The following is a 25,868-nucleotide window of genomic DNA, read 5'->3' as shown; positions in this document are numbered from 1 at the left end:
TACGGAAATTTAATTCAAGAAATTATGAAAATTTTTGTAAGTAAGAAACAAACTCTTTATTGATTTCACCTCTTGGATATACAGCACAGATACTTCATTCAAGAAATTATGAAAAAATCGCAAGTAAATAACTTTTTTTTTACTCTTTATCACAAACAATTTTCACTTAGCTACACGATATAGAAATTTAATTCAAGAAATTATGAGAAAATTCTCAGTAAGTAACAATTTCTTTCTTGAACTCAACTCTTGGATACACAATATGGAAATTTAATTCAAGAATTTCATGACTTAGATACACGATGTAGAAATTTAATCCAAGAAATTATGAAAAAATTCTCAGTAAGTAACAATTTCTTTCTTGAAGTCAACTCTTGGATACACAATACGGAAACTTCATTTAAGAAATTATGAAAAAATTGTAAGCAAGTAACAAACTCTTTCCTGAAGTCACCTCTTGGATACACAATGCAGAAACTTCATTTAGGAAACTATGAAAAAATTGTAAGTAAGTAGCAAATTCTTTCTTGAAGTCACCTCTTGGATACACAATACAGAAATTTCATTAAAGAAATTATGAAGAAATTGTAAGTAAGTAGCAAATTCTTTCTTGAATTCACCTGCTGGATAAACGAAAAGACATTTCGTTCAAGAAATTATGACGAAATTCTAAGCAAGTAACAAACTCTTAATTGTTTTCACGACTTAGATATACGACGTTGAAATTTAATTCAAGAAATTAAGAAGAAATTCTCAGTAAGTAACAATTTCTTTCTTGAAGTCAACTCTTGGATACACAATACGGAAATTTCATTCAAGAAATTATGAAAATATTTGTAAGTAAGTAACAAACTCTTTTTGTTTTCACCTCTTGGATATACAGTACAGATACTTCATTCAAGAAATTATGAAAAAATCGCAAGTAAGTAACTCTTTTTTTCTCTTTATCACAAACAATTTTCACTTAGCTACACGATATAGAAATTTAATTCAAGAAATTATGAGAAAATTCTCAGTAAGTAACAATTTCTTTCTTGAACTCAACTCTTGGATACACAATATGGAAATTTCATTCAAGAATTTCATTACTTAGATACACGATGTAGAAATTTAATTCAAGAAATTATGAAAAAATTCTCAGTAAGTAACAATTTCTTTCTTGAAGTCAACTCTTGGATACACAATACGGAAATTTCCTTTAAGAAATTATGAAAAAATTGTAAGCAAGTAACAAAATCTTTCCTGAAGTCACCTCTTGGATAAACAATGCAGAAACTTCATTTAAGAAACTATGAAAAAATTGTAAGTAAGTAAAAAATTCTTTCTTGAAGTCACCTCTTGGATACACAATACAGAAATTACATTAAAAAAATTATGAAAAAATTGTAAGTAAGTAGCAAATTCTTTCTTGAATTCACCTGCTAGATAAATGAAAAGACATTTCGTTCAAGAAATTATGACAAAATTCTAAGTAAGTAACAAACTCTTAATTGTTTTCACGACTTAGATATACGACGTAGAAATTTAATTCAAGAAATTATGAAGAAATTCTCTGTAAGTAACAATTTCTTTCTTGAAGTCAACTCTTGGATACACAATACAGAAATTTCATTCAAGAAAATTATGAAAATATTTGTAAGTAAGTAACAAACTCTTTTTTTATTTCACCTCTTGGATATACAGTACAGATACTTCATTCAAGAAATTATGAAAAAATCGCAAGTAAGTAACTTTTTTTTGGGCTGTTTGTGTCTCTTTGGGCTGTGTGTGTTTCTTTGGACTTAGTGCGTCTCTTTGGGCTGTGTATCAATATGTTTAAGCAATAAATATCTTTAAGCTTAACCTGTCTTTATTCTATAGAATAGTTCTATTTTAAACAAGCAACATACTCTTTCCTAAAGTCAACCTTTGGATAAACAAAGCAGAAATTTCATTAAAGAAACTATGAAAAAATTGTAAGTAAGTAAGTAACAAATTCTTTCTTGAAGTCACCTCTTGGATACACAATGTAGAAATTTCATTAAATAAATGATGAAAAAATTCTCAATAAGTAAAGTCTTTTTGGTCTGTGTTTGTCTCTTTGGGCTGTTTGTGTCTCTTTGGGCTGTGTGTGTTTGTTTGGGCTTTGTGCGTCTCTTTGGGCTGTGTGTCAATACGTTTAAGCAATAAATATCTTTAAGCTTAACCCGTAGAGTGGCACGCCACTCTAAGTGAACCTAGATCAACCCAACTTTTTGGATATCTCTCTCAATATGACTCTGTTTGTGTGTCGTGTCAAATTTTGACTGCACGATTTCGGAAAAAAGAGGCGTGAGAGGCGGCGTAGTTACCATCCAATCTTTTTAACATCAAAACTTCAACGGTAAGAAATAGAGGCTGTTTCCAAAGATTTAGCTAAAAAAACAGTCTGGTTGAAAACGTAGAGTTTTCGTACTGCTCACTTTTTTGCAATGTGTAGGAACCGGTGGGGAATCCCCGCTCATTTTGGAAAGGTGCCAAGGAAAGTCAAGCAAATAGCATGTAGTTTCAAAACGTGTTTAATCGCGTTTCTTGAATGAAGTATCTGTACTGTATATTCAAGAGGTGAAATCAATAAAGAGCTTGTTACTTACTTACAAATATTTTCATAATTTCTTGAATGAAATTTCCGTATTGTGTATCCGAGAGTAGACTTCAAGAAAGAAATTGTTACTTACTGGGAATTTTTTCATAATTTCTTGAATTAAATTTCTACATCGTGTAGCTAAGTGAAAATTGTTTGTGATAAAGAGAAAAAGAAAAAAAAAGTTATGAAATTTCCGTATTGTGTATCCATGGAGTTGACTTCAAGAAAGAAATTGTTACTTACTGAGAATTTTTTCATAATTTCTTGAATTAAATTTCTACATCGTGTAGCTAAGTGAAAATTGTTTGTGATAAAGAGAAAAACAAAGTTACGTACTTGCGATTTTTTCATAATTTCTTGAATGAAGTATCTGTACTGTATATCCAAGAGGTGAAATCAAAAAAGAGTTTGTTACTTACTTACAAATATTTTCATAATTTCTTGAATGAAATTTCCGTATTGTGTATCCAAGAGTAGACTTCAAGAAAGAAATTGTTACTTACAGAGAATTTCTTCATAATTTCTTGAATTAAATTTCTGCATCGTATATCTAAGTCGTGAAAACAATTAAGAGTTTGTATCCAAGAGGTGACTTCAAGAAAGAATTTGTTACTTACTTACTTACAATTTTTTCATAGTTTCTTAAATGAAGTTTATGCATTGTGTAGCAAAGAGTTTACTTCAGGAAAGAGTTTGTTACTTGCTTACAATAGAACTATTCTAAAGAATAAAGACGGGTTAAGCTTATAGATATTTATTGATTAAACGTATTGACACACACCCCAAACAGACACACAAAGCCCAAAGAAACACACACAGCCCAAAGAGACACAAACAGCCCAAAGACACAAACACAGACCAAAAAGACTCTACTTACTTACAATTTTTTCATAATTTCTTTAATGAAATTTCTGTATTGTGTATTCAAGACGTGACTTCACGAAAGAATTTGTTACTTACTTACATACAATTTTTTCATAGTTTCTTAAATGAAGTTACTGCATTGTGTATCCAAGAGGTGACTTCAGGAAAGAGTTTGTTACTTGCTTACAATAGAACTATTCTAAAGAATAAAGACGGGTTAAGCTTAAAGATATTTATTGCTTAAACGTATTGATACACAGCCCAAAGAGACGCACAAAGCCCAAAGAAACACACACAGCCCAAAGAGACACAAACAGCCCAAAGAGACAAACACAGACCAAAAAGACTCTACTTACTTACAATTTTTTCATAATTTCTTTAATGAAATTTCTGTATTGTGTATCCAAGAGGTGACTTCAAGAAAGAATTTGTTACTTACTTATTTACAATTTTTTCATAGTTTCTTAAATGAAGTTTCTGCATTGTGTATCCAAGAGGTGACTTCAGGAAAGAATTTGTTACTTGCTTTCAATAGAACTATTCTAAAGAATAAAGATGGGTTAAGCTTAAAGATATTTATTGCTTAAACGTATTGGCACACAGCCCAAAGAGACGCACAAAGCCCAAAGAAACACACACAGCCCAAATAGAAACAAAAATCCCAAAGAGACACACCCAGACCAAAAATACTCAAACAAACACCACAGACACACAAACAGATCAAAAAGACTCAACCATCTCATAGAAACAAACTCCCCAATGAGACACACACAGCCCAAATAGACCCACACAGACTACAAAGACACAGAAAACTCAAAGAGAAAACACAACCCAAAGAGATAAACACATACCTAAAAGACTCAAACAGCCCAAAGAGACACATACAGACCAAAAAGACTCAGACACCCCAAAAAAGCTCAAAGAGACACACATGGCTCCTAAGAGACACAAACTGCCGAAAGAAACACACAAAGAGCAAAATGACTCAAACACCCCAAAGAGACACACATATCCCAAAGAAACACAAACAGCCCATAGAGACACACACGGGCGAAAGAGACACACACAGCCCGAAGAGACACACAAAGCACAAAGATAAACATACAGACCAAAAAGATTCAAACACCCCAAAGAGACACACATAGCCCAAAGAGACACACATGACTCCTAAGAGACACAAACAGTCAAAAGAAACAAAAACACAGACCAAAATGACTCAAACATCCCAAAGAGACACACATAGCCCAAAGAAACACAAACAGCCCAAACAGACAAAAACAGCCCAAAGAGACAAACACAGCCCAAAAAAGACTCAAACAGCCCAAAGAGAAACAAACAGATCAAAAAGACTCAAACAGTCCAACAAGACGCACATCCCAAAGAGACGCACAAAGCCCAATGAAACACACACAGCTCAAAGAGACACAAACAGCCCAAAGAGACAAACACAGACCAAAAAGACTCAAACAGGCCAAAGAGACACACAAACAGACCAAAAAGACTCAAACAGCCCAAAGAGACACACAGCCAAAAGAGACACACACAGCCTCAAGAGACACACACAGCTCAAAGAGACACACACAGCCCAAAGATAAAAAACACCCAAAAGAGACAAACACAGACCTAAAAGACTCAAACAGCCCAAAGAGACACATACAGAACAAAAAGACTCATACACCCCAAAAAGACACACAGTCCAACGAGACACACACAGCCTAAAGAGACACACACATCACAAAGAGACACCCACAACCCAAAAGGACACATACAGCTCAAAGAGACGTACACAGCCCAAAGAGACGCACACATCCAACAGAGAGACAAAAAGCCCAAAACGACACAAACAGCCAAAAGAGGCACACACAGACCATAAAGATTCAAACTGCCCAAAGAGACACACAACCTAAAGAGACACACAAAGCCCAAAGAGACACACACAGGCTAAAGAGAAATAAACACAGTCCGAAGAGACACACAAAGCCCAAAGAGACACACACACACAGCCCAAAGAGACAAAAAACGCCCATACAGACACAAACATACCAAAAAGATTCAAACACCCCAAAGAGACACACATTGCCCAAAGAGACACACATGGCCTCTAAGAGACACAAACAGCCAAAAGAAACACACACAGACCCAAATGACTCAAACATCCCAAGAGACACATACAGCTCAAAAAATGCACGCGGCCCGAAGAGAAGCACACATCCAACAGAGACACACAAAGCCCAAAACGACACAAAAAGCCAAAAAGCCCAAAACAACACAAACAGCCAAAAGAGGCACACACAGACCATAAAGATTCAAACTGCCCAAAGAGACACACAGCATAAAGAGACACAAACCGCCCAAATATACACAAACATGATAAATATAAAAACAAACTTACATAAGAGAAAAACAAAGTCAAAAGAGACACACACACACAGCCCAAAGAGACAAAAAACGCCCATACAGACACATACATACCAAAAAGTTTCAAACCCCAAAAAGAGACACACATTGCCCAAAGAGACACACATGGCCTCTAAGAGACACAAACAGCCAAAAGAAACACAAACAGACCAAAATGACCCAAACATCCCAAGAGACACATACAGCTCAAAGAGATGCACGCGGCCCAAAGAGACGCACACATCCAACAGAGACACACAAAGCCCAAAACGACACAAAAAGCCAAAAGAGACACACACAGACCAAAAAGATTCAAACTGCCCAAAGACACACACAGCATAAAGAGAAAAACACACCCCAAAGAGACACACACACAGGATAAAGAGACAAACACCGCCCGAATAGAAACACAAACCCAAAATAGACACACACACCCCCCAAATACACAAAAAACGCCCATACAGACACATACAGACCAAAAGATTCAAACGCCCCAAAGAGCCACACATAGCCCAAAGTGACACACACGACCCCTAAGAGACATAAACAGCCAAAAGAAAGACACACAGATCAAAATGACTCAAACAGCCCAAAGAGACACACAAAGGCCAAAGAAACACAAACAGCCCAAAGAGACACAACCCCAAAGAGACAAACACAGCCCAAAAAAGACTCAAACAGCCCAAAGAGACACAAACAGATCAAAAAGAATCAAATAGTAAAAATAGACAAACATCACAAATAGAAGAAAAACTACCAAATACAGAAAGACAGAAAAAATATACATACCCAGCAAAATGATACAAACACCCAACAAAAAGAGTCAAATAAACCTAACAGACAAACAAACAGACCAAAAAGACTCAATCAGCCCAAAAACATTCACATTCAACAGAGGCACGAACAGCTGCAACAGACTCACACAGCTCACCGACGCACAGACAGGCCCACCATACAAACATTTCTGAGTGTAGTTACCATTCATTAATTAGCAGCCTCGTACATTTTGTTTAAATACGTATTTTTTCATTTTCCAGATTCAAGATTTTTATTTAACACAAATGAATAGACAAGCTGAAGTATTTAAAACGAGCCAACATAGAGCTACGATTGCAATGAATAGTACTTGTTATACCTCCAAAATTGACTCCCCCTCCCCCTCTCCTACCCTCCCCTGCCCCTCAGAAATTGGGGAACGAAGGGAACGTTAGATCCTATTTTAAATTTACAAAACTTTTCAAACGTTACTTGTGTATTATACAGAGAACATCGGAGAGGTAAAGCTAGGTCAAGTAGCAAATTACCTTAGTTAACAACCCCTTCGGGATTAACTTAACTGTTTATCAGTTTAATACTTTTTTTCTCCATCGTCATACAATCCAATCACTCATTAGAATCATCCACACTCCTATTATTCAAAACATTAACTAATATCGTTCATTGTCTGCGTAAATTAAGTTATAGACAATACTGGTTTAGAAAAACTGGAATAAAATAATTGATTATATTGGCAGCTAAACAAGACGCGCCGGTCATGTATACCGTGAATTAGAAATCTGGTAAATTGTGTCAGAAAAACTTGAACCAAACCAGATTATACCCACCAAACCAGATTATACCTACCAGAAACCTGTTTGGTACAGGGGCGCACGCAAATTCAATATGCGGTTACTACTCTTTAGGTACAATAGACCCGGCAGAAACACATATAAACGCCATTGAAAGGGTTTCTGCAGAAACATATCTGAGCCAAGCTCAGAAATCCCAATTAAATAAGTTATTCACGGAATTTGCAGACGTATTAACAGACCAAATCGGAAAAACAGAAAATGTAGTACATAAGATACTATTAAAGGACAAGAAACCAATAAAACAATACCCGTACCGAATACCGGAAGCAAAAAGGAAAGAAAAGAAAACAGAAATTGACCGAAGGCTCGAGTTAGGGGTGATAGAACCATCAAATTCAGAATATGCAGCACCAGTCGTATTAGTCCCGAAGAAAGATGGCTCCATTAGATTTTGCGTAGACTACAGAAAACTGAATAATATTTCCGAATCTGACGCGTACCCAATACCAAGAATGGATGAAATTCTAGAGTCAGTTGGCTCCGCAAAATTTATGTCAATTTTAGACTTGGGAAGGGGATATTGGCAAGTGAAAATGGACCCAGATGATTCAGCCAAAACTGCCTTTATTACTCCTTTTGGGTTATACCAATTTAGGTACATGCCATTTGGACTAAAAGGGGCACCAGCAACATTCCAAAGACTAGTAGATTATGTTTTAAAGTCCTTACCATATACAAGAGCCTACTTGGATGATATTATAGTATTTTCGAACTCGTTCAATGAACATCTAATCCATATGGAACAAGTATTAACCAGGCTGAGGAGAGCAGGACTAACTTTGAATGTAGAAAAATATAAATTATTACAGTCACAGACAGAATACCAGGGACACAAAATAGGAAACGGTATAATGGCCCCAATAAGGGAAAAAACAGAAAAAATTAGAAACGCAGCAGTTCCGACCACAAAGAAAAAAGTTCGGTCATTTTTGGGGTTGGCAGGATATTATCAAAAATTCATACCAAAATTTTGCAACGATTACTACACCTTTGACGGAGTTAACAAGGAAGGGGGCCGTAGACCCCGTTAAATGGTCAGAAATTGAACAAAATGCATTTAATACACTGAAAGATGCTCTTTGTAGCGAAAGGATACTGAGAAATCCAGATTCTTCCTTACCATTTGTGCTACAAACTGGCAGTTCCGATTACGGATTAAGGGCAGTTTTATCTCAAAATTTTGAAGATATGGAACATCCAATCACATTTATACCCAGAAAATTATCAAAAGCAGAATTAAACAATAGCACGATTGAATAAGAATTCCTTGTGATAATTTATGCGGTCCAAAAACTGGACTATTTTGTATATGGACGAAAATTTACAATAGTGACAGATCAAAACCCATTGAAATGGCTAAATATAATGAAGCCAGATAACCGACGATTAGCACGGTGGGCCCTGTGCCTACAAGAATACGACTTCGAAATAAAGTCAAGACCAGGGACAGATAACAAGAACGCTGACGGCCTGTCCTGATTGGAATGAAGAGATATATAAATGATAGGGAGAAAAATAAAATGTTGGATGGGCTGTGCCTTGACAACATAAATAATATGGAGGAAAAAGAGGGCAAAAGCACATGGAGTATAAAACAAGATGGTTACAAAAGGGAGATGAATGACCTACAACGGTTTGGGGGAAAGTTGGGAGATATTAAATGTCCAGTCGGATTGGAAAAATTTGGAAATGAATCTGAGATTAGTGTTATCAATTCAAAAGATATATCGATCCTTTATGAGGGGGAAGAATCCCTTGGGGAAGATACCCCGCGGGAAGTCGCGAAAGGTAGCCATTTTCCTCAATGCACAACTGGCGGACAAGTTGTGATCCCTTTACCGAGATTTTGCCTTTCTGATCTAGAATTCTTGGGGGATAATCTCTCCCAGTCACTTCATACTTCACCCAAATCTTTGTCCAGTAACCCTATTCATAGTTATTATTCTTCATGGGAACGGACAATTATTTCCGGCAAATTGTATTCAGTGGGAGATGTATCCAAATTTCATTTTCAATTAGCATCAACGCATATTCTGCATTTGATTATCCCAGGTGAGGGAACCCAGAAAAAAAAGACGATTCATGGTTCGCTCAAAATTTTACTTCATTCCCAGTACCCTTATCTTTTTCACAGGCCTTTGCATTTTCGGCCTTAGACTATTTGAAATTATGCCAAGGGGCAATTTACTTTTTTATTGAGATGTGGGGTTGTTCCCACAGATGGAAATTAAGAGGCTTGTGCAGACAATTTTTCACGATGGCTGGCATCATCGAAAGTGCAAGGAACTGATTCTCTGCTCCTCTCAAATGTAAATTCGTGAGAGCAAGAAAATTTTTGTTTTTGATTGTGCCTAGCACAATGAATTTCTATGAATCTTGGGGACTTCAACTTTGATAATCAAATGCAGATGTCACATGATCTAGACCATGGTGGTCCTACAGTAGAGACGTGTCGAGGACGACCGATCCAGAGCCAAGCGGAGGAAGCACAGGCATTGATAGAAGAGAAGATAAACAACTTTAGTGATTTTAAGTTTGGTGTTATTTATTTTATGTCTGAGTTTTCAGCTAATCTACCGGATATGCGGGTCATTTATCTTAGGAGGGAGGTGTTGGAACCCTTGGTCCCAGTTTGTTCAGATAAATGTCCCTCCCAGATTCCTTTCTTTTGGCCCCTTAATTATTTTCCTTCCCCGAGTAATAATTAATAATTTTCCTTTTATTTTGTGACGCCATTTTGGGCCCTCTTAATTGCGTAGTTGCTTAATAGACCACGAGGTAAGAACTTGCGCAGTTAGGGAGGTTGACCAGTAAGTTAGTAAGTCTTAGGATTGGCTGGAAAAATTCATTTACCACCCCGTACCCCATGTCACGAACACGCGGCTAGCGGAGCGGGCTGGGAGAAAGAATTCCCTTTTTAAGTTCAGTTCTTATGCAGCATGAGCTGAACACAGTAAGACTTTTTCTTATGCTCTATACTCATTTTACTTTACAGCATAGGTCAGGTCTAAAGAGATAGTAAAAAATCTTATTGGTATACCTTAGCTTTTAAATGTTGCCCAGGGTCCTCCGATCACGCTAGTATATACGGAACCATTGGAGTAACCGCGGAAATCCCACTATTTTTGGGCCGACGAGGGATCTCCCCCTTCAGTAAATGGCATAGCAGCTTTTTGCGCAATTTTTGCCATTAAAAGTGGTGACCCCCGTACGTTAAACCTCCAATAATCTTTGAACCATTTTTTTTATAAAATTGCAATTTCAAAGTTCTTATCAGACGGGTTTGGGAAAAAAGGGTGTGGAGGGGCGGGGACTAGGTGCCCTCCAATCTCTTTTGACTCTTAAAAAGTAAACTAGACCTTTAAATTTTCCAATCAAATGAGCCCTCTTTGTAGTTTATACGATCATCCCTTTCATAAGAACCATATATGCCCCCACGGCAAAACTTTCAACACCTGCCGCCAGGACCTTGGGGGTTGTGTCGACCCCGGAGTTATTGTTATCGGCACTCTTAATATCTTTTAACAAAACGGCTGTCTTAGAAGTTTTTTCAGATAAATTTGGGAAAAAAAGCGTGGGGGGGGCTGGTTACCCTCCATTCTCTTTTGACAATTAAAATGTTAACTAGGACTTTAATTTTCCAACCAAATGAACCCTCTCTTAAGTTTATAAGAGCATTCCTTCCATAAGAACCATATATGCCCCCAGGGCATAACTTATAACCCTTGGCCTGAAGACCTTTTGGGGAGTGTCATGCTCAAAGATATAATTTCCAGAACTTTTAGCAACGTTGAACAAAACGGCTATCTCAAAATTTTGATTGGATGTGTTTGGGGAAATGGTGGGCATGGAAGGGGTGTTAGTTGCCTTCCAATCACTTTTGACTATTAAAAAGGGCACTAGCCACTTAAATTTCCAATCAATTGAGCTCTTTCTGAAGTTTCAACGACAATGCTTTCTGTACAAAACCTTATATGCCCCAAGGGCATAACTCAACCTCCGTGCTCCGCGAGCTGTGGGGGGGGGGTTGTCATCCTCTATGACCTAATGTCCAGAAAGTTCAACACCGCTGAACAAAATGGCTATCTCAAAATGTTGATTGGATGTGTTTGGGGAAAAGGTGGGCGCGAGAGGGGGGTTAGTTGCCCTCCAATCACATCCGACTATTAAAAAGGGCCCTAGTCCTTTGAATTTCCAATCGAATGAGACCTTTTTCTAGTTTCTACTACAAAGCTTTCTATAAAAAGCTTATATGCCCCCAGCTTGCCCTAAAGGCTGTGGGGGAATGTCCTCCTCAAAAGATAGTTTCTATCTGGAAATGAACTACGTAGAACAAAATGGCTATCTCAAAATTTTTATTGGATTTGCTTGGGGAAATTGTAGGCGTGCAAGGGGTGTTCGTTGCCTTTCAATCACTTTTGACCCTTAAAAAGTGCATTAGAACTCTCGATTTCCAATCGAATGAGCCCCTTTTGAAGTTTTTACGAAGACTCCTTCCAAATGAAGTGCCTCTGGGGAAAAAAAATAATAATAATAAAACATTGGAGCCGTATGCCCTTTACTATGGGCAACGCTATAGCGTTGCCTCTGATACTCTAAGCCTTACAATTTGCGCAATTGAAGCAGTAGTTTGAGTAGTTTAGTAATCACTAGCAGTAATAGTAAAAGTAGTAGTGTTAGCAGTGATATGCATATATTACCTTTTTGTCAATCGATCTTCCCTTTTCAGTATTCCCTGAAAGTTCCAACTTAATACCCAAATCCATTCTTGTGATACGCTCTTTTGCCAATTTGCACACGCATAGTGTATTTTGATATAGTTGAAATTCCCATTTAATATTCTTTCAAATTTTCACCATCATACACGTATAGTAATAGTGTTAGCGGATTATTATTAATAATAGTAGCAGCAGTGTTAACAGCAGTAATAGCAACTACATTTTGCCTTTTCGTGAACTGACCATCCCACTCATGATGCCCCTGAAGTTTCCTCTTGATACGATAAGCCGTTCCAAAAATATTGCCGGTACGCTCTTATCAGCAATACGTATGAACATAGAGTGTTTCGATTAGTCCAAAGATCATATAACAAGGATTTTGGGGTTGATACAAACTACCTGAGCCTGGGGGAGGATTTTAAGTTATGCCCCGAGGGCATTTAAGGTTTTTATGGAAGGGATGGTTGATTAACTTTAAAGGAGGCTCATTTTTTGAAAATTGGAAGCTCTAGTTCCCTTTTAAGAGCCAAAAGTGATGTAGGGTAACTAGCCCCCCCCGACAACACCTCTCTTTGAAATTTTGAGACAATTGAAATTTTGAGACATTTGTTTCATTCAAATTAGTCAAAAGATTTTGTAAAAAGGCTTTTAGGGTTGAGACAAATCACCAGAGCCAGGGGGCGATGGTTGTTTGAACTTTAGAGGTGGCTCATTTGGTTTAAATTGGAAATTCTAGTTCCCTTTTAAGAGTCAAAAGTGATGGAGGTCAACTAGCCCCCCCCCCCCCAACATTTGATTTTCATCAGACACATTTGATTAAAATTGTGTAAGGTCAATTTTGTTTAAAATATTCCAAAAAATCATGTAACAAGGCTTTTGGGATTAATACAAACCACCTGAACCCTGGGGCAAGGGTTTTTAGTTATGCCCTCGGGGCATATAGAGTTTTTATGGAATGGGCGGTCGTAAAAAATTCAGATGGTCTCATTTGATTTGAAATTGGAAGTTATAGTGCCCTTTTTAAGAGTCAAAGTGATTTGAGGGCAACCCCCCATGCCCATCATTTCTCAAAACAAACAGTCAAACAAAGCCTTGAGACATCATTTTTATTCAGCATTGTTGAAAGGTTCAGTAATTACGCGTTCGGGGACGTCAACCCCCTTCCCCTGAGGCCTCAGGGTAAATGCTGTAAGTTAGACAATTTGTTCATTGTTTACATGTAGCATATGTTATTGAGAAAAGGTACGCATGTTTGACTTCTAGTTTCCCCAAATACGAAAGGCATTAACATGAGTCTTTCAGGGAAAGTTGATGGGAGTGTTGAACTAAATCATAACACGTTATGTGTATATGGGTTGTCAAAAGAGTGTAACTCAGGAATAACTGAGTATATTAATTTGGAAATTTCAGGAAATAATAAGGGAGATGATAAATTGACCAAAAAAGCCATGTTTGCACGCTATCACAACTACAACTACTGTTACTTCTATTGTTACCACAATTACTATTACTACTACCAGTACTACCACTAAAACTACAACTTCTGTAGCGAGTACTACTAAAGCTGAGGATATTGAAAAAGGATCTGAGGAAATGGTGAGGAGAAAGTTGAACTAAATACAAAAATACTATTTGCATACAGATTGTTGATACGTGTGTATCAACAATAATTTTGGAACGGTTTATCGTATCAAGAGGAAACTTCAGGGGCATCATGAGTGGGATGTTGAGTACACCGGAAGGCAAAATGTACCTGCTACTACTACTATTAATACTGCTGCTACTACTGTTCCTACTACTACCACTACTACTATGATACTAGAACAATTAGGCTACACGTATGAAGGTGAAAATTTGGCAGAATATTGAGTGGGAATTTGAATTATATCAAAACAGACTATGCGCATGCAGATTGTCAAAAGGACGTATCTCAAGAATGGATTTGGGTATTAAGTTGGAACTTGCAGAGAATGCTTAAAGGGAAGATCAATTGACAAAAAGGTAATATATGCATGTCACTACTAACACTAATGGCAGTGCTACTTTTAGTAATACTACTACTGTTACTAAACTAAAACAAGTACTTCCTCAATTGCAACAACTTGTAAGCCTTAGAGCATTAAGGTGAAAAGGGCGTCAAAAGGGTGTCAAAAGCGCACATAAGCAATATTTTGGGAACGGCTTACCGTATCAAGGTGAAACTTCTGAATCATCACGAAAGTGAGGTTCAACTGACTGAAAGGCAATATGCACATGCTGCTACTGCTATTAATAATTCTACTACTACTACTAATACAACACTAACACTGCAACTATTTTTACTACCACCTAAAATACTGTGCTAATAGTACTATTAAGGCTAAGTCTATGAAGGTAAAATTTGAGAGCATTAATGGCAAATTCGAACTAACAAAAGCCACTATGTGCATTTAGATTTTCAAAATAGCGTATTTTAACAATTGATTTGTGCATTAAGTTGGAACTCTCAGAGAATGCCCGAAAGTCAATTGACCAAAAGGGGATATGTGCACACTACTACTAATACTACTGCTACTGCAACATTTACTAGTTCTAGTTCTACTATTACTATTGCACTAACTACTAGTTTCATCGCAGCTGCTTGTAAGGGTAAGAGCATTAAGATGAAAATTTCAAGAAGTATATAAATATACAGGTTATCAAAAGGGCACATCGACAATGTCATAGTTATGGCTAATTGTATTAAGTTGAGTGGCGGTACTACCACTGTGACCAGGGGCGTCCCGGGGGGGGGGCGGCGGTGAGGGGCACGCTTACCCCCAACTTTTTTGGCATTCGGTAAAAGCTAAAGGCTAAAGGAGCTAAAATTTCGGCAAAACAATTTGCAAAATCGGCCGAAACTTAGCAAAATTCTTGATTTCTGCAGAAAATCAGGCATAAATCTGGTGGCGCTTCTGTAATCTTTACGAAGATCACCCTCCCCCCCCCAAATGAAATCAGCCTCGGGACGCTCCTGGCTGTGACACCTATTACAACCATACCTAAGGGTATGAAGGTGGAACTTTCAGGAAATATTTCGGAAATTTTCTGTTGTGTGGATGACAACTTGCCATCCGTATGCAGGTTGTCAAAATGGCATATCAGAAATATATTGGGAACAGCTTCGTGTTTGAAATTAAAACTTACAAAGCTTGTTTTGAAGGTTGATGAACTAACCAAAAGACAATATTTGCATCATAATACTACTACTTCTACTCCTACAACTACTACTACTGCTACTAATATTATTATTGCTACTACTACTACTAAAGCTAAGACTATTAACTCTACTCCTACTGCTAATAAGCCTAAGGATATTAAGACGAAATTTTGGGCAATATTTAAACTGTATTGAAATAAATCAAAACACACAATGCCCACATAGGTTGTTAAGGGGATGTATCAGCAATGCTTCAGGACCGGTTGATGGTATTAAATTGAAAATTTCATCATGTGTTGAAGGGGATATTGAAAAAAAGCAAAGGTGCTATGTGCATACTGCTACTACTGCTACTACAACTATTGCTATTACTCAAGCTAAGGGTATTAAGGTGAAGCTTTCAAAGAATATTAAGGCGGATGTTGACTTAAATCCAAAAAAACTATGATCATGTAGATTGTCAAAAGGGTGACAAAGACATAAAAATAACAGCTTACATTATTAAGTTAGGCCTTTCAGGGTAAGTTGTGACAAATTTTGAACTAGCCAAAAGACAATATGTTTAAACTTTTAATACTACGTCTACGGTTACTGTAACTAATGACACTTAAGGGCATTAAGTTGAAACGTTTAGGGCATTAAGGGCATTAAGTTGAGCTTCAATCAAACGAAAAACCTTTGCGCTTGCAAGTATTACAAAGGCATATAAGCAAATTACAGGCAGCGCAGCTATATCATAGATAATTTTATTTTAAATTATCTATTTATTATCTATAAATCTATCTATAATTATCTATAAATTATCTATTTTAAAATATCTATTTAAATTATCTATTTTAAATTATCTAAATTATTTATTTTAAATTAAATTATCATAGATAATGATATTTTAAAGGAGATAATTTGATTGGAAATTCAAAGTTCTAGCGCCATTTTTAAAAATCAAAAGTGATATAAGGGCAATCAGTCCTCCTCTTTAGCTCACGATTTTCCAAATACTTCCAATCAAAATTTTAAGATAGCCATTTTGTTCAGCATAGCTGAACAGTCTTTTAACTGTATCTCTAGGGCTATTACGTAGGTCAACTCTTTACACTTCTGCAATTTGCCCATTATGTTTAAAAACTAAATGTTGCCTTAAGATTAAATCAAGACGCGAATGTGTATATACTGGTTGTCAATAAGACATCTCAGCAGTATCCCATGAACAACTGAGAGTACTATGTTCAAACTTCTGATGCTACTTCTATTACTTCTTCTGCTCTTAAAATTTAACTAAATCAAAAGAGTGTAAGTGTATCCAAACTGTTAGAGCATAAATAGACTTTTTTTGCGAATGGTATTAAGTTTTATTTTTCAGATCAACTAGAGGAGGAATAAATTAAATTAAACACTACTATTTGTATCCAGTTTCTTAAAATGGTGTATGTTGTTAAGAATTGTTGAAAAATTTCTCCAGCATACAAATAGCAGGCAAAACTATAAATTCTTAAAGAAAAACCAAAAACATTTAAACTATTATTTTCTTTTTCCCTGAAAAAGACTATGCCAATATAAAACGAACAGAAATCAATTAAAAAAGAACTTTTTCCACAATATAAGTTTTTAAAGAAAAGTAACGAACTCCATTAAAGCAAAAAATGAGCAAAAATAGAATCAAATAATCTACCAAGCGTAAAACTACCATAAATCAGCATCAATAAATAAATAAAACCCAGAACGAACAGAAATTACAATAAATAACCGAGTAACTCAAAACAAACAGAAATTGACATAAGTAGGAAAAAAAAACCTATGCCTTCCCAAGGCCAGAATACAATTTGCACTTTCCTGGGAAATTTTTTTTATGTTTTCACTTTTATAACGTTAACAAATCCAATTTTATATGTATATTGAACTGACAATGCACATTCATTTGTACTTTTTCAGTAAAGTGCAAATTATGTTTTGGCCATGGGAAGGTATAGGGGTTTTGAGCCTTACTCATGTTAATTTCAGCTCGTTTTGTGCACAAATTTCTGTTCGTTTTGGGTTTTATTTATTTATCAATGCTGATTTATGGTAGTTTTACGCTTGGTAGATTATTTGATTCTATTTTTGCTCATTTTTTGTTTAATGGAGTTCTTTACTTTTCTATGAAAAACTTATGTTGGGGCAAAAGTTTTTTTATGAATGTCTATTAAAAGATAATCCTAGTTTATTAAGAAAATGCAGCGTTTCATTTAAGTGTTTTCATTGTGATAGGAATTTGGAAGAATGAGTATTGCTGATGTTATTTACACTATTTGTACTTTTTATGCATATGGCTGTATTTTTGACTTTAAAATACGCTATTATTCAAAATCTCAAGTTGTTTAGACGGGGGAAAGCTATATCAAATCAAAATAAATGTTGATAAAGAATGGGATCAAATAATTTTAGGTTCTTTGTTGTCTTTACTAATCAAAAAGCCATCGCTATAAATAATATATATACACACATATATATATATATATATATATATATATATATATATATATATATATATATATATATATATATATATATATATATATATATATATATATATATATATATATATATATATATATATATATATATATATATATATATATATATATATATATATATATATATATATATATATATATATATATATATATATATATATATATATATATATATATATATATATATATATATATATATATGTATATATATATATATATATATATATATATATATATATATATGTATATATATATATATATATATATATTATATATATATATATATATATATATATATATATATATATATATATATATAAATATATATATATATATATATAATAATATATATATATATATATATATATATATTTATATTATATTTATATTATATATATATGATGCGTCATGTCTTCTTTGTAAGCCGGTTTATTGTATTCTTCACCAGGTGAAATCCCGTTCCTCCGAGCGATTACAAAAGAACTGTCAAATGATTTTAAAATGCGGATAACAATGGAAGGAAACATGATAACCAGATTAATACATGGCGCATGCTACAAAGTAAAAATTTCATTGTTTTCGTGTTTTCTTTTAGTATACTATATTATTAGTATACTATATACTATAATTATATCAGTATACTATATTATTAGTATATTATAAGGATTTAGACCCCATCCTTCTTCCTCCCACAGAGATAAAACCGAAACAAGTTTCTGAAAAGACCTAGCTAAGACGTTAAATATTACTTTTGGTAAATTATTTTTAGATTCAACACCCCATTTTTGTAGAAACCCTGATGACTTGAATATAGATGCCCAAATCAGGGACTGTTGGGGTTCCACCCCTTGTTTCTTTTCTTTTCAGATAAATGACCTATTTTCTTTTCTGTAAACATATTTGCCTAAAAAATAAAGTTCAGTTGTAAGTTAATTCTCGTCACCAAGGCAACGATTTTGCAAGAGAAATTAAATTGTTTTGATTATAATTCAGTATGAGCCATCACATGTGCTATCTACAACTTATCTCATTGATTTTGAAAGTATGTGTAACATGCATTTAATTGAGAGACATGACACATTTGATTAACCTGTGTCCATTGGACCACACCCAAAGTGCCAAGATTCTTGAAGTTTCGAAATACTTTTTAGTTAGTCTGTATTGAGAGTTGACGTTGAGACCCCGTATGGGGATCTATATATGTGTTTGTGTGTGATTACACTTTTTTTGGAAGATTACAAGTAAGTGATTTTCTAAAGCTGTGTAGACAATTTTTCGAGGAGAAAAGACAGGGTAGAATAAGAGCTATGATAAATATCGTCATTATCATATCGAGAGGGGGGGATCGTTTGCCCACCCAAGCAATAGCGCGATAATTCAATGGTGGCCCGATCGGGGTTCACCCTTGGTCTTAGAGTTTGGCCGCTTGACTATTTGATCACGCTATCATACGCTGGAGAAGGGTACATCGTGGAGTAAGTGATAACAAACCCTCTATTTATTGAACTGTGGTAGCATGCATAGGAATGCGATTGTAATATTTAGCGACAGCGGGGCTTTCTCATCTTGCAAGTATTTTGGGACTGTTTTTGTACCATTAAATGATAAAACCCGTACCTTACTACCCGAATACTGGTGGCAGTCGTGACTTACCACACGAATAGGGACCTATGTAAAGCTGGCATGTCAAATCACGTACAGACCCCGAAAAGTTAAAATTAGTGTTATTAGTGTGTGCCTACTCTTACCTTCCGCAAAGTTTGGTTGAGATTCGAAAACCCATTCTAGCAAATTTAACTTCATTTAAAATATTCTGTTAAAAGAAAGAAAAAACATTTTTCACAAAATGAGTTTTTCAAAGAAAAATAAAGAACTCCTTTAAACTAAAAAAGAGCAAAAATAGAATCAAATAATCTACCAAGCGTATGAATCTTTTGCATATGGCCCTTCGGTTTTTGAAATACACTGATCTATCTATCTATTTATCTATAGGTGTTATGTTTATTGACTAAATGCAGTATTTCATGTAAGTGTTTTCATTGTGATAGGAATTTGGAAGAAAAGAGATAGCTGATGTACTTTTTTTTGTGGTTTTTAGGTAAATGGCCGTATTTCTGGCTTTAAAATACACTTTATATTATCTTAATAATCAAAATTACCATAAAGCTTATCAATGCCTTTTTGCTGTTTTAGCAGCTCCTGTACTTTTTCAGGTAATCCAAAAAACGGACCAACATCAGTGTAGTGAGTCAAAATCAGGAATGCTGGAGATTTTTTCCCTGTTTCTAAATCATTACCAAGAATTGATGCGTTTCTCAAAGAAGCTGAGCTACTACCTCGCGGTAAAGTCAAACCACTCACAGACTTCCCAAACCTTGCATTAGTTGCAGCAGTTAGTTGAGTATCTCCAAACAAATTCTGTGATTCAAGACTTCTTCTAGAAATTGGCTTTACAAATTGAGAATCAGCATCTGCCGCCGGGCGTTTCCGTAACGATCTTCGTTGCGGTGACCTTATTTGAGTAGGTGAGGCATGAAAGCAGCTACGCCGTTTCAACGCTGCTGGTCGATTTGATAAAACCGGGCTTGTTGGAGAAGTTCTATCAAATAGATCTTGGGACTCTTTCCTGGCAACTTCATTTCCAGATGGCACAATTGCAGCAGGCTCTAAAACTCCAAGAAGCTCGTCAGTAAACAGATAATCCTCGGCATCATCCTAAAATAAAGGAACTTCATATTAAATTTCTACTTTTTGCTTTTGTCGAAAGTGAGTTCCAGCTAAAAATCAAATATTCATAAATCTTAAAAACGATGAAAAAAAAGAGGTTCAATCCCACTTTCTGTGGCTATAATGAACAAAATGTCAAGATAAATAGGCCACGAATTGTGGAAAAAAGATAATAAATTACCAAATATTTTTCTTTTTTGGTCATCCATCTGGGCCAAACAAAACAAATCGTCCCTGAATGAGGGGGGGGGGGATTTAGACCCAATTCTTCTTCCTCTTCCACAGAGATCAAACGAAACAGGTTTCTGAAAAGACCTAGCTAAGACGTTAAACATTAGGCTATTTTTGGTAAATTATTTTGAGGTCCAACAGCCCATTTTGGTAGATACCCTGATGACTTGAATATGGGTACCCAAATCAGGGACCTATTGGAAGTTGGCCTGTCAAATCCCGTACAGACCCCAAAAAGTTAAAATTAGGGCTATTAGTATACTCTTACCTTCCACTAAAGGGGTTTTTCCGCCGTCCAATTATTTACTAACAATGTTAGCTAACAGGTATTTGTTTGGGTGGCGGAAAAACATTTGTAAGCTAGCAGAAATATATTCTAAAACAATTTTCTTCAACAAGTATTTGATTTGTTAAAGATATTCTCTAATCATGTTAGCTAACAGTTTTTAGTTGGACGGCGGAAACACTATTGTTGCGAAAACTGTTACCTAACAGTTTTTTTCGTTTGGATGGTGAAAAAAAACCTTAAGTTTGGTTGAGATTCGACAATCCATTCTAACAAATTCCCTGATGGTAACAATTAGCAGGAGTATTCTGTTTCCCAAATATTAGATTGTGTCCACGCCAAAAAAATTACAGCTAGAATATTTACTCTCCTCATTTGGTTGAGATTCAGCAACTGATTCTCAGCAATTATAACCAAAATCTAGCAACCACCTTTTCTCACAAAGGTAAGAGCTGGTTTGGAGCCCCAAAATGATCATCAAGGGTATTTACCCTTACTTTTTAAAGTGCTTGGTTGAGGAAAAAAAATTGCTTCTTCTGGATGTCTTTACAACAAAAATACAAACCCTCCCCTACAAAGGTCACATCACACTTGGGTATATATATATATATATATATATATATATATATATATATATATATATATATTTATATATATTTATATATATATATATATATATATATATATATATTATATATATATATATATATATATATATATATATATATATATATATATATATATATATATATATATATATATATATATATATATATATATATATATATATATATATATATTATTATTATTATTATATATATATATATATATATATATATATATATATATATATATATATATATATATATATATATATATATATATATATATATATATATTATTATTATTATTATATTATATATATATATATATATATATATATATATATATATATATATATATATATATATATATATATATATATATATATATATATATTGCAAAAAGTGAATATTTACTGTCCAATTTGGCTCTGGATCATCTGCAGAAACCAACCTCAACAAGGAAATGCCTTTCCCAGGATGTAATCCTTAGCTGTCCACCACTTTTTGTCCTTAATTTTACAGGAGGCCGCAATAAATGTATTTTTTGGCTTTAATTTTAAGATTATTTGAAGAAAATATAAAATTAAAATTCCAAGACTTTCTGAGTATTTAAGAAAAAGGCCACAATAATGCCCATAGAAAGCTTGAAAATGTATGGCTGTTGCAAGGTTTTTACATAGGAGAGAGGAGAGTAGATAAGAAGGTCTATTTATGGGGAAGAGACAGCATAAATTCAATTTTTAACCTTCTGCCTCCTATTATGTAAAAGCTGTTTTACAAATTTTTGGCGTTACAAATAGACTTTACATATACTGGTATGCTCCTCCCATGTATAAGCAGCAGCCATGGATACAGCTCAGAAAAATCATAAAAAGGGCTTGCAAGGGAATCGAGGGGGAGGTTAGGGGCAGGCCCATACATATTCTTGAGAACTTTAAAAAGCTCCCCATAATTTTCTACACTGTGACTCTTCAAGTCTGTTTCCCAAAAATTAATTCTTCTCAAAATATGTGAGCTCATGCTTATGACCTTAGGGTACTTTGGGTTACAGAAATGAAAAGTACAACAATATACAAAGATAAATCAGCTAATTAAAATTTAGATTTAAAGAATACCAAAAAGTTTTCACCCATTCAGTTGAGGCACTTTGACCTGTCGATTTAGCTTTTTTGTTTCTCGTTATGAGCTATGCTTAGGAACAAACATTCTTGACTCAAAATTCTTGAAAACGTGCAGAAAGAGGGCAAAAACTACCCAGGAATAGGGTGTCTGGCATTTTTCAGGTACAGTTACAGCAATTTAGTGCACAGAGTGTACTTATGTAACAAGAAAAAAGTATGATGCAAGGCCATACTGACTTTTTTTTATCCTTAAAAACTAGAGCTCCTTTACTTGGTCAGTTCTAGTACATTTTCTTTGCAGAGCTCCTTTACTTGGGCAACTAGAGCTCCTTTACTTGGTCAGTTTTCTTTACAAAGCTTCTTTACTTGTGCAACTAGACCTGCTTTACTTGGTCGGTTTAGTATATGTTCTTTACAGAGCTCCTTTACTTGGGAAACCAAAGCTCCTTTAGTTGTTCAGTTTAGTATATTTTCTTTACAGAGATCCTTTACTTAGGCAACTAGAGTTCCTTTGCTTGGTCAATTTAGTACATGTTCTTTACAGAATTCCTTTACTTGGGAAACCAGAGCTCCTTTACCTGTTCAGTTTAGTAAATTTCCTTTACAGAGATCCTTTACTTAGGCAACTAGAGCTCCTTTGCTGGGTCAATTTAGTACATTTTCTTTAAAAAGATCCTTTACTTCGACAACTAGAGCTGCTTTACTTGGTCGGATTAGTACATTTTATTTACAGAGCTCCTTTACTTGGGAATCTAGAGCTCCTTTACTTGTTCATTTTAGTACAATTCTTTTACAGAGCTCATTTACTCGGGCAACTAGAGCTACTCTACTTATTTAGTTAATATATTTTCTTTACATTTTTGGGGAAGAGAGTAGCAGTTTTAGGAGAATGTGCCTTCCACAAGTTTTGGTTAAAGAGCCCAAAGGGGCCAGAGGAAATAGAAACTGACTTAGAATCCTCTAAAACAACATTAGATAACATACTTTAGTCTCTCCTAGGCTTTTAAATAAGTATACCACTAGGCATGTGCGCAGGTGTATTTTATAGCGTTATGTATATTTCATAAATAGAATGTCTATCTATCTAAAAAAAAATATCATTATTATATGGGAGAGTATCTGTACTTTGGACAATTCTTTTTCTTTGCTTCCAACTCCCTAAATGGGAGTTGGAGGCAAAGACTCCAACTCCCTATTGCTTGAATTCTGCAGTGATGATCAATAAGGTGAATGAAAGAGAATAAGCAATACCAAGAGACTGGGGGATTTCATAAAGGATAAACTGGAAATAGCTTTGTTATAATAGAATTACAGAAAGTAGAAGACCCCAGGATCAAGCAGTTACAGTAGGTGTGATGTATGTGGTGGAAAGGTTAACATGATCACATGGTTATCTTATGCTACCTGGATGGCTTCAACTGATAAGTGAGATTTGTATTATTCATAAGAAATAGCTGGGGTTTCTCTTTGTTTGGTATTGGAGTGGAAACAGAGTGATGAAGAAACTCAATGAACACTAATGCTGTAAACTATCCACTGTCACTAACACAAGCAAAAGTACAAGGTGATACCCCTAAAGTAATCGTTGCTGTTGTTTTTTTTTTCCTTGGGAAGATTAGTATTGGTGGAATTGAGTTTCCATATTGTAGTGGTTGAACCTATCCCCTAGAGAGACTAACTGCTTCAGGTTTTCTGAGTGAAAGGCCTTGATTTCATATCATAAATCCATAATACCAATTCTTGCCTGGTCTTTTCTTGTCATCCCAACTTGAAGAATAGGCCTAAAACAATCCATTTTTTCTTGCATACTCATAGGCCAACTCCAAGACTTCAAAGATGTCAAGATAGCTTAACATGTCAAAGTAAAATAACCCTGGCTATTTAATTTCTGTTTTTACTTGCCATACATAGGACATGTTGCAAGTACAAATACTTGGGACAGTCCCAATTATGGTACGAAACAATGTCACTGAAATAATTCAATTTTAATCTAAAACTGTAAAAAGGACACTCCACACTCACCAATTCTATTTCACAGGAAACTAATGAATAAAGAAGTGAAAGTAAATGATCACTTCAAAACCTACATCTTCCAAAACAGTTCACAGAACTTCACCAAATATTTTGGAGTGCACCTGAATTTTAAGACCTATCCAGTTTAAGACAAAAAGGTGACTTTGGATATGAAACTTCTCTAGATATCACCTATTGCAGATGTTTTTGCGCAAATTTTGATATTTTTTTGCAAGATGGCATGGATGTCTCTTTAGGCCTGTCCCAACTATGAATACTCTCCCCTAAACATTTTAAAATCATTTCAAATAAAATTTTGGTAAAATATATATTCAATCATGCATGTTAATAAACACACAATGAGAATATAACCAGTTCAATGTAGGGCCTTCTTTTCCTAGTTTTTTATGCATCTGAATTTTAGCAGAATGGACCTCCGTCGAATTGTGGGATCTGATCGAGAAGAGGGCTGACAAAAAGAAATCTGTTCTCAACACTCTTTCCCCTGATGCAAGACACCCTCTTGAACTAGAGTATGTTATGCTTGATAAGGCTACAAAGAAGAGCGTCTATGCTGATAAACGCAACAGCCTTGAATAGAAAGCTCAGAAGGCTGAAGAAGCTGCTAGATGGGGAGACTCTTGGTCAGTGTACCACATCCCCCGTGAGATAGTCGACAAACGTCCAGAGACAGATGAACCTGTAAAAGATGAGTTTGGACAACTTCTTACTGACCCTGATAATGTGAACAAAGCCTGGGCGACGCATTTCAAAAAACTGTTAAATAGACAACCACCTGCTGATCCTCCAGATATACAAGATATGCCATTTCTAAATATAACTGTTGATATTAAAGTACCCTTTGGTGAGGAGATACTAAAGGCAGCTAAGAAGCTGAAGTCTGGAAAGTCCTCTGGGGAAGACCAAGTTGCAGCCGAAATGATTAAATGCTCAGTAGCTGCATGCATAATTGTGTGGACCA

At 35.1% G+C, this 25,868-nt stretch overlaps 1 protein-coding gene across 1 annotated transcript in view; it reads right to left on the bottom strand.

The window, feature by feature from the left end:
* The window catches only part of LOC148943323 (uncharacterized), a 102,809-nt gene that overhangs the window by 62,656 nt on the left and 14,285 nt on the right, over positions 1-25,868 (bottom strand). The window contains exon 2 of the mRNA XM_089101100.1: positions 20,063-20,618. Coding sequence (XP_088957226.1) covers positions 20,063-20,618 — 556 coding nt within the window. The remainder of the gene's footprint in view (positions 1-20,062; positions 20,619-25,868) is intronic.

The sequence above is a fragment of the Artemia sp. Qi Xiang Cuo genome, chromosome 15 (genome assembly GCF_049724085.1).
Source record: "Artemia sp. Qi Xiang Cuo chromosome 15, ASM4972408v1, whole genome shotgun sequence".
Taxonomy (NCBI): Eukaryota; Metazoa; Arthropoda; class Branchiopoda; order Anostraca; family Artemiidae; genus Artemia; species Artemia sp. Qi Xiang Cuo.
Note: the sequence above shows the minus strand (reverse complement) of the source record. Positions and strands in the feature narration are given on the sequence as shown.